We start from the raw sequence: 10,387 nt of genomic DNA, 5'->3' as shown, positions 1-10,387 counted from the left end.
TGACACAATAAGAATAACAATCACATTAGTATATCACCTAATTAATTTACAAAATTTATCATCTAATCATAATTTATATTTCTATTAATAATAGTAAATAATTAAAAATATAATTAAATTTAAAAAATAAAAATACAAAATTTAAATTAAATTAAATATTTATAAAATTATTTAATTCATAATTTTCTATATAATTAATTTTTATTATAAATAATATTAAGAAGCACGATGATAGAGTGGCAATTAAGAAGTGCCTCAATGTTCAGTTGGATTGGTTTTGACCTTATTAACGCTCGTATGCATTAATTTTATGAATAATTAAAATATTTAACTTTTAATTAGTAAATTTTTTAAATTCTTTGAAGGATTTAGAATTTAAAATTAGTATTTAAAAATTAAAATAAAAAATAATTTAAAAAATTGACTGTTATTAATTAAAAAACTTAACCTTTTAATTATATTCGTAATTTTAATTAAAATAAATTATAATTTTGTATGGACCAAAAAATATTAAGAGTTAATTTTCTTCGAGTATAAAAAATATAAAAAAATTTATTAGTATTGGTTAAGTAAAGAAAAGGAAGCCAGCAAAATTTGATAGAAATAAAATTAGGATATACTTTTATTAGCATTCGTAAAATCATTTATAGAATGGACATTTATAAAAGATTAATTTTATAGTGCCTATGAGTTGGTGTTTAAATTTAACTTAACTTATTTTTTGTAAGAAATTTTTTATAAATAAGCACCACTTTTTACACACCACCATAACATTCAGCTTTATAAAATATCTTCGGTAACAACTACCAGAACAAATTGCTTGAAATCATTGATGGCAGGTTTATACTTGTTCTAATAAATTCTGATAGCCTTTTATTATTCCTTCTAATTAATTTGAAGGAGCAGCTTCAGAATTGTTGTAAGCCCCAGCAACGAGATCTTCACATTCAGGCATATACTTGTTCCAAAACCAGTGGGACTTCCAAACATAGTGCATTTCTTCAACAGGGACGTTCTTAGTCTCAGGTAACAAGAAGGCAATGAAAATGGTCATGATGAGCACCCAAGCAGCAAAGAAGAAAAAGAGACCAAACTTAAAGTGGCAAAGCAAACTAAGAAAGACTTGAGCGATGCCAAAGGTAAAGAACATGTTGATTGCCACATTAATAGCTTGGCCTGCTGGTCGAACTTCAAGAGAACATATTTCGCTTGGTACTAACCAACCTAGTGGCCCCCATGACCATGCAAATGCTGCCACGTATAAACAAATAAACACCAACAGAATGTCTGCTTCTCCTTTGTTAAATGATCCTTCACCATTCAATCCAAATTTCATACCGATCATGATACCAACCACAATCTACAATCCATGCATGCAATAATACTCTTGCTTAGCCTCGTCACGCATATAAATTTTTATATAAATTTATTTGTATTTGAGTGAAAACTCAGGTACAATTGTATTTACGTAAAGTTAATAATTAAGTGCTGTTAATAACTCACAATTATCAATTTCACATAAAATTAACTGTACTTGAGTTTTCATTTTTTACCTGAGAAACAAGCATCTGAGCGCCACCTTCAAGAAATAATAGCCTTCTTCCAAATTTGTCTACACAGAAAACAGAGACAAGTGTAGCAATAACATTAACACCTCCTGTGATAACTGCAGACATGAGGGAGGCATCATTGCCAAAGCCCAAAATGGTAAAAAGCACGGGAGCATAAAACATGATGACATTAATTCCGGTGAGTTGTTGGAAGAAGGGAATGAAAGAGCAAAAAGTGAGTTGTGGCCTATATCTGCGTCTTGTAATGTTCTTCCATGGGTTTTCCACCTTACTAGCCGCCTCACTTGCATCAACAAGATCTTGATATTCCTCATCAACATTGTTAGTGCCACGAATTTTCTGTAACATTGTCTTGGCTTTTACGTGTTGCCCTCTTTCGATCAAAGAGTTTGGTGTTTCCTCTAAGAAAAGAGACCCTACACATAGCAAAACTGCTGGCACAGCTCCAACTCCCAAAGATACTCTCCACCCATTTTTGTACTTCGAGGTTGCATAGTTGATAAGGTTTGCGCCTAGGATTCCGATTGTGATCATCATTTGAAACCCAATGTTGAGTGCTCCTCTAATTTTTGCCGGAGCCATCTCAGACAAGTAAATCGGCACAGACTATTTTAACAAACAATTATTAGTCTTAAAGAACTAACTATTAGTAATGCATGTGGATTAATGATATCGTTTCTCACCTGATTGCAATATCCAACACCAAAACCTAAAAATATTCGACCGATGATAAGCATTTCAACGTTAACTGCGAAGCCATTCAACAGTGCTCCAACAAGAAAAAATAAGCCACCCAAAAACATAGATGGCTTGCGTCCGAACAATCTTGAGGTTGTGGCAGCAAAAAAAGAAGCTATTAATGCCGCAAGATACAGAGAGGAGGTGAACAATGTCAGTAGCTGGTTGTCAAACTTGCAATATTGATTGGTACTGGAATCATCCAGCATTTGTTGATATACAACCGGAAAGAATTTAACTAAGAATGGTTCCATAGATGTGACTCCTCCCGTGATACCAAGATCATATCCAAAGAGAAGACCTCCCATAGCAGCAACGAAACATGTAATTAACACGAATGCTGTCACCTTTCCCTCATATTGTCGTCCACCACTTTCAATGTAGGCACCTCCTGCCATCTTGATATGATTTTTTTTTTATATATATATTTATATCTAACCTTAACTTACTACAAAAAACACCACTGATGTTCTTCTAATTAATTATGTTTTAGCTTCTTTTTTTATACTATTTTTTTTCTTTTTATCTATCTCACTGTTGTAGTGATGATAATAATTAATCGATAAACTATTCTTTAATTTATAGGGTATTATATTCACTAAAAGGATAGCGTCATTTAAAGAATGAAGGTCGGAACGACGTTAAAAAAAAAAAAAAAAAAAAAAAAAAAAAAAGAAATACAAAATTTTTGTTATTGTGTATCTGTCAACAACCAAACACGTTTATCCCTCTGTATATCTGTTTTCAGTATTTTAAGACACAAACCAAACACACCTATAATAATAATAATAACAAAGTGAATTATCCTCTACCAACTCCTAAGCAATATTACACACTACTTCCAATAATATGAATTTAGCTTGTGAAAGTAAATCGTTGTTGTATTCTGTTTTTTTTTTTTTAAACAAAGGATTTTGAATCTCTTACAAAATAAACTAAACTAAACCAACAAAAGAAAAAATCAAGGGAAACTTTTGTTTTTAGGGGTAAAAAAGTGAGATCCCGGATTCAAATTCAATGAACATTGTTGAAAGTTGGCCTAAAATTCAAACACGTTTCGATGAATCTCACTACAAAAGTTGACAAGTCGAAATGTTTAGTCTCTCTCCAGTACCGAAATCCATCCTTTGAGCTCTAGTTGTCTCCTGTTTTAGCATATTAAAGCATGTGATTTGTCTAGATTAACATGTTGACCTAAATCAATTGCACTGACAGCAACAGTAGGATACATTAAGAAAATGTGTTGCTTATCAGTTGTCACGAATAAAGATCCATGCAAACTCGTCAAGTTTCGGAACTTCAATATCAAAAACAAATTAAGGCCACAATGTTGGAATATTATCTCAATGCGATACCTTTGCAGAAGTCGCACTACAACACACACTGTAGATAGTAATTCATAAATCTAAATTGAACTACAAAATCAACTCTGCGGTGAAGATTTTGGAACACTACCCTGCTGAGCAGTTTGTGCTGCTGCTCCATCACCAGAATATGCTGGAGGCTGAGTGTAACCAGCACCGTAAGAACTGTTGTATGATGGTGGAGCTTGACCATACCCAGGTTGACCACCCGGAGCACCATATGATGGGGCACCATACCCTGGTTGGGCACCACCATAACCAGACGGTGGAGCCCTTTGAGAACCCGGTTCTTGTTGGCCATATCCAGAAGGCGGAGGCTGGGCAGGGGGATACCCTGATTGCATATGGCCAGACTGACCATAGCCTGCAGCCGTATTAGGTGACTGTGACTGTCCATAAACAGGTGGAGTGCTGCCTGGCTTTTGTGATTGTGGGGGACCATAACCACCTCCATAACCTGCTTGGGGCGGATTGCCATAGGCAGCTTGGGAGGTTGGGGGAGCCCCATAACCGGGCTGAGCAGTACCTTGTGGAGGATAGTTGGCAGCATTTGGACTTGGCTGTTGGCCAGAACCATAACCTTGCTGAGTCGTTGAAGGGGGTTGCCCAGGTGGAACTTGGGTTGAATCACCATGTGATCCATAATTAGGAGCATGACCCTCTTGTGCTGTGTTGCTTCCACTGCCATAGCTAGGGGCCGAGCCATAACCTTGCTGTTGATCATATGATGGTGGCTGCCCATACCCTGATTGTGGTGGTGCCTGATACCCACCATACCCATCGTGACCGTAGCCATGTCCAGGTTGGCTATAACCAGAGGAAGGTGGTTGACTATAGTTGTAAGCACTGCCATCAGCAGGAGGTGCACCTCCAGGGTTTTGCTGCTGCTGACCATAGTAATCATACCCAGCACCATGAGTAGACTGCTGGGGTGGTGGTGCAGCAGATTGGTCCCAATTGGTGGAGTATCCACCAGCTGAAGTGGGAGGATAGCCTGCATAAGGTGGATACTGCTGCGATTGACCAGAGTAGCCTCCAGGCTGCACGTAGCCATAACCAGGTTGTTGCATTGGAGCACCAGGAGGAGCCCAGCTAGATGGTGGCCGGGCTTGGTAACCTTGCTGAGAATAACCACCAGACATTGATGGATTTCTAAGACGATTCTGCAGAAAGATAAATTGTGAACACAGATAAAACATGCAAACGCAACCAAGATATGGCATTACATACAGAAACAGTTGCACAAACAAATAAACAAGTAAAACATACATCACTAGAGATCTACATAGAAAAACACAGGATAAGGTTACAAGTTACATTGCAGATTCCATACTTGATCAGAGAGTGGTATAAGGGCCAACATACCGTACTGGTTCGTGGTAACTGAGTTACTCCAGCAGAAGCACACCCTCTTCCTATTCGAAATGAATGGGTACAAAAAGAAAAGCACAAACCGTAGAAACAGGCAAGCATACAGTCTTTATACCATCAAAAAGCAATCCATTGAGTAATATCTCAAAATATGGAGTAATATATTTGAGAATTGACAATATTAAATTATTTATCATTCACAATAACTAAACTAGCTAGGCTTTTTGAATAACATCTTAACTGCATCGGAGAAGCAGGATCAACCATGAATAGGAAATATATGTATATTGCCAATATAACTCTTTGCTCCTTAATATAAAAATGTTCTCTCAACCTTCTTTCCATCCAATCTAAGTTAATATCAAATAAAAACACAACTGAAAAAACCAACTACTATTCAAAGTGAGAAGAAACCTGAGAAGGGAAAAAGATGAGAACAGAATTAAACTTATTAAGCTCAGACTCAAACTTATATAATAGTTCTGTCGAGCAATGAACTCAAGCTCAAATCACATTAAACAGACATAAATATGATAATCTAATATCCAGATATAATGAGTTATGACACTATAGCAACTGGAAGAAAATTGGACAGAATAATGACAAGGAATAGAATAAAGTAAGCTACAAGCTTCACAATGGACAAGCTTCGGGTGATCATGACAAATTAAAGACCAGCATAAGACATAATAAGAAACATTGTCTTCAACCACAAGTATATAGCAGTTTTCTTTTTGCAATGAACTACAGCGCAAAATTAAAGAAGTCTAAGATGAAGCCAATACACTATATGATCATTTATATATGACACTGCTAAGACATTAAGAGTAGTTTATAGCCCTTCAAATATATTGAAACTGAGATTTAGAACCATACCATGGATTGCTGAGGGAATACCAACAAAGAGAATCCATCTTGGTGTCACTTATGGTCCAAACCAAACAAACTAACCCTCCAATAGACCCAACAACAAGTTCACTTACGGACAATCCATGGCTGAACAGGCTATTCATTAAATCAATTTGACCCAAAACCAAGAAAGAAAGTATAATATGGTAATCTTGAAGTCAAGAATAATATAAACCACAACAGAATACTAAGTACAGAACTTAACCTTAGTCAAGAAAAGCCCTAGAAAGGACATGGTATTGTATACAGCAAAATTGATCTAACTGATTCCGACGTAATAATATCCACCATCCACTTTAATCAATTTTTTTGAACAATAGATGTTGCAGAAATTCTCATATATACTTGTACATGCCAAAATAATTGAGCAGTGCATATAGCTATTTTATCCATGACAAAATTTAACTTCATAAGCAAGCATTTTATTAGAAGGGACATAATGAAAATTTATACCGTAGCTTCTGAGCCAAATCCATTTTAAACTGGGAAAGATCACAGAGCTACAGTATATTATCAATATAACTACTGGACATGATCAATTCAGTGTATCATCCATCTCTGTGAATGCATCTGTAATACATCTAAGATGGAACTGCAAACCAAGAAAGATGTGAAGCTATATGGTCTTCTCCTTCTGTTAGATACTATAAAGAAATACCCAAAAAATATACCAGTTGCTAGAGACAAAAATGTCTCAGCAACTAAAAAGTCACCACCTTATTCCAGCTTAACCCATTTCAGGGTATCCATTCCAGTTTTTACACATAAAAACATAATATGAAAAATGGCAAGACCCCTGAAAAGAATCCTAACCCTAAAAGATTCATAGGCCAAACAATGCCAGAAATCAAAACAATTGCATATTACCAAAGTGGAAATCGTATGTTTTATTCCTGCAATGGTCACTGGTGTTCTTTTCTTTTTTGTTTCAATTAAAAAAATGCTAGACTTAAAACAGCACAATTACAACAATCGTCAGTTCTTTCAGGTTTTAGGACATAACACATTAATATGGCCTCATCTGGCAATTAAATGGCATACTTCTCATATATCCATACCAAAGAAAATACACAAACATAAATGTATCAAGTTAAAGCAAAATCATCCATCCCACATAATGATTAACAGATATCAACAGTTAATATGGAGAACACTTGAAAATCTATATTTTCAAACAGGATCGGACTTGCACACGGCAAGCAAAACTTGCTAGCCAAGGCAAAATCCAACAAAAAGAGATGTTCACGGAACATACCTCGCCACTGATGACTTGATTAACCAATTGTTTTGCAGACTCAATTTGTTCAGGGTTCCCTTCAATTTTTACTGTTCTTTCCGTGGATGTGTCACCTGGGGGAAGATGAAGAGGAATCACCTGAAAAAATACAAGAAATCATGATCATCGATAATAAATAGGAATTCCAAAAATCCAAATATTTACATTAAGTCAATTTATTAGTCAAGTCTAATATTATCAGTAGGTAATAACAAAGATATGGGTAAAGTCATATTTAACGCTTGACTTTTTTTTCCAATTAAAGAAGATACGATTCAGGATTTAACATGAAGACGACTAAAAATAGTTAAGAGGGCAAACCTGTATTCTTGCTCCAGTGGAAGCTTGCATATTCTTTATTGTTTCCCCACCTTTACCAATAACAAGACCAACCTGGGGGAAAACAGGCCAACCACCACTTAAAACGGATTAAAAATAAAATATTAAAATATAACAGGAAAAAAATACTGACAAGTTATTTGCATACCTTATTATTTGGGATCTTCATGGAAAATTCATCAGACCCAGCTTGCCCAGATACTCGTCGAGCTACAATGCCAGAACCTCCAGCTTCAGCCTGTTAGAAAAGCAATAACTATTTGAAACTTCATATTATAGTTCAATATACTTTCAAACCAAAATAATTTCCTCGAGTCCTAACATAGAGGACAGAAGTACAGAAACATTCTTCATGTGAACAAAACAAAAATTGAGACATACTGATACTAATATGATTTTAAAAAAAGCTAGCAGCTATCTCGGGTTAGTAGCATTACAAGCGGGCCCAAAACTAGATCAATACAACTACAAGAACGATCAGTACCTCTGCAAGAACTTCATTGATAAGCCTCTCAGCAGCAGAAATTGCTTCAGGAGTACCCATAAGCTCAACTGTCCTGGTGTTTGAATTGGGGTCAGCATCCATATCACGGGTAACCTGAATTTTCGCCCCAGATTGGAGCTGAAGGTACTTGATGGTCTCTCCACCCTTGCCAATAATAACACCAACCCTTCCATTGGGGATATCAATTTTCTTGCTTGCACCCTGATGCCCATAAGAAACCGAAGATGGAGAAATCGAAGGTGCCGAGTACTGAGACTTCACATCTGAAACACCCCCACGCACATCAAAATATTAAAACACGCAACAAATAAACATGAATAAGCTGAAGGCAAGAAGCAGTGATTCTAGTTTTTTTTATTAACGATAAAAGCAGTGAATCCAGTTTCTAGTTTAGGTTATTTTGAATTTTAAAACAGCAAACAATAAAAAAACTCTTGAATCTAACATCTGACAGAAAAGATAAACTATTCAGTGCAAAATTAATAATAGAAAAAACAAAACTAAGCTAAGAAGTCATGTATGTTCAGATTAGCTTATTCTACACTCAAACCAACTAATTATCTAATGAAATCGAAACGTGCATCATGAAAACCCTCCCTCCGCAGGAATCAGAACCAAATCTTTTTGTGCTCAGCAGAAAAATCGAAAGCGATAAGTGAAACCCTAACTCACCAGCAACGGAATCGAAACCGGAGTGAGGAGCGCCGTTATCGACCTTTGGACGCTTGGCGTCGAGAGCTCCGGCAGCAGCGGGTGGAGGGGCGCCGCTGAGGAGGCGGGCGGCGACCTCCTGTGCCCGGAGCTTGGCGAGCTCGATGCCGGAGGGGTCTGGCGGAGGGACGTTGTTGTAGGAAGGCGGAGGCGGGCCATCGGAGAATCCGGTGACGCGGCCCGAGGACGGCGGTGGTTGGTCGTCGTACTTGCGTTTCAACGAAGGAGGAGTGGTTGTGGTTTCGTACTGCGATTCTTCCGCCATTAGAGAAAAGAGGAAGAAGAATAAGAAAGAGAAACCCTAGAGACTCGAAATATCGAAGCAGCTCTTGTGGTGCTACTCGAGATTTAGCTGCAGCTGATGCGTGACGTGACTGGGTTCCCTTATATATGTTGGAAAAATAATTAGATAATAATATAATATAATTAATTATTCCATTATTTTTCTTTTTTTTTTCCAGAAGGGGTATTTTTTTTTTTTTTACAAAAAAAGGATTTTTAATTGAAAAACTAGTTTTCAAATAGTATATAAAATTTTATAAAAGTGAATCAAAATTTAAAAATAAATCAGTGTTATACCTTTCTTTTTTCAAGGAAATAGTTAGTGTTAAGATAGTTAACATAAACGGGAGAGAAAAATGTTAAAATAGTTATTTCTTTTCTTAGATAAATGATTTGGGTTAAATTAGTCAAAAGGATAATAATAATAATAAGATGTATGGATTTTCAAAACCTAAATATTTTCGCAATGCAATAATGAAAATTTTGTTTTTTATAATTTTTTTTCCTTATTTTCTTTTTTAACTTTGTTATTTGAAATCTTTTAAAATATTATTCACATTGGTATTTTTTTTTTAGTTTTTCACGGAATTCTCCGTCCCAATAGGACAAGAACTAATCCGTCGCAAATCAAAACTCCGCCTATGTTACACTTGCAGTACATAGCCGGTCCCAAGCCCGGATAAAGGAGGAGGGTTGTGTTAGGTCTTCGGCAACCAACATAAAAATATAGCCGAACCCCCATGACATGAATCAAAGACATTATTGCGCTAAAGTTAGGTCGTTGCCCGGAAGCAACGCGCCGTATGGCTCGAATACGGTGTCAAAGTAAGAGCCGCTGCATCGGTGTCCGAATGTAGTGTTAAATGAGCAAGGGTTCTCGCGCTTTTATGAACGGACGAGAGTAAATAAGCTAGTTCACAAAGTAAAAGGTAAAGGTCGAAGCGACAAAAGGTTGAGATTTTGGACATGAAACATAGGCACTCTAATAGGAAAGTCTATGGAGGTGGTGGATACTATGACAAGGAAGAAGATTAACATTATGTGCCTACAAGAAACGAAATGGGTTGGTGCAAGGGCTAAGGAGTTGGATACTTCTGGTTTCAAACTTTGGTATACAGGAAAGGTGAAAAATAGGAATGGGGTTGGAATAATTATGAATAAGCAGTGGAAGAAGGACGCAGTGGATGTCAATAGGGTGGGAGATCGGATCATCTCTATCAAACTTGTGGTGGAGGAAGGTGCTTTCCATGTGATTAGTGCCTATGCACCGCAAGTGGGTTCGGACGAACAACACGAGATAATGTTTTGGGAGGATCTAGAG

At 36.6% G+C, this 10,387-nt stretch overlaps 2 protein-coding genes across 2 annotated transcripts; both read right to left on the bottom strand.

Moving 5' to 3' along the window:
- Positions 1-889: 889 nt before the first annotated feature.
- Positions 890-2,707, bottom strand: LOC107495446 (sugar transport protein 10-like). The gene is made up of 3 exons (XM_016116594.3): positions 2,255-2,707; positions 1,554-2,177; positions 890-1,360 (listed from the first exon to the last, which is right to left on the bottom strand). Exons 1-3 carry the CDS (start codon positions 2,705-2,707, stop codon positions 890-892), a joined length of 1,548 nt encoding a protein of 515 aa, XP_015972080.1.
- An 880-nt stretch (positions 2,708-3,587) lies between these two features.
- Positions 3,588-9,131, bottom strand: LOC107495513 (uncharacterized). Its single transcript, XM_016116660.3, has 6 exons — positions 8,746-9,131; positions 8,053-8,336; positions 7,717-7,806; positions 7,551-7,622; positions 7,209-7,328; positions 3,588-4,836 (listed from the first exon to the last, which is right to left on the bottom strand). The coding sequence occupies exons 1-6, from the start codon at positions 9,047-9,049 to the stop codon at positions 3,733-3,735; spliced, it is 1,974 nt and encodes a 657-aa protein (XP_015972146.1). The 5' UTR covers positions 9,050-9,131; the 3' UTR covers positions 3,588-3,732.
- Between the last annotated feature and the right edge of the window lie 1,256 nt (positions 9,132-10,387).

Source organism: Arachis duranensis, chromosome 6, assembly GCF_000817695.3.
Source record: "Arachis duranensis cultivar V14167 chromosome 6, aradu.V14167.gnm2.J7QH, whole genome shotgun sequence".
Taxonomy (NCBI): Eukaryota; Viridiplantae; Streptophyta; class Magnoliopsida; order Fabales; family Fabaceae; genus Arachis; species Arachis duranensis.
The sequence above is the reverse complement of the archived record's forward strand: the minus strand, read 5'-3'. Positions and strand labels throughout refer to the sequence as shown.

Excerpts from the sequence above, each read along its gene's own strand:
- LOC107495446 (XM_016116594.3), bottom strand. The coding sequence starts at position 2,707 with ATGGCAGGAGGTGCCTACATTGAAAGTGGTGGACGACAATATGAGGGA. Across the intron at positions 2,178-2,254 it reads GTGTTGGATATTGCAATCAG|TCTGTGCCGATTTACTTGTC; the intron begins GTGAGAAACGAT and ends TTGTTAAAATAG. Across the intron at positions 1,361-1,553 it reads CTCAGATGCTTGTTTCTCAG|ATTGTGGTTGGTATCATGAT; the intron begins GTAAAAAATGAA and ends CATGGATTGTAG.
- LOC107495513 (XM_016116660.3), bottom strand. The coding sequence starts at position 9,049 with ATGGCGGAAGAATCGCAGTACGAAACCACAACCACTCCTCCTTCGTTG. Across the intron at positions 7,807-8,052 it reads TCAATGAAGTTCTTGCAGAG|GCTGAAGCTGGAGGTTCTGG; the intron begins GTACTGATCGTT and ends CTTTTCTAACAG. Across the intron at positions 7,623-7,716 it reads TGAAGATCCCAAATAATAAG|GTTGGTCTTGTTATTGGTAA; the intron begins GTATGCAAATAA and ends GTTTTCCCCCAG.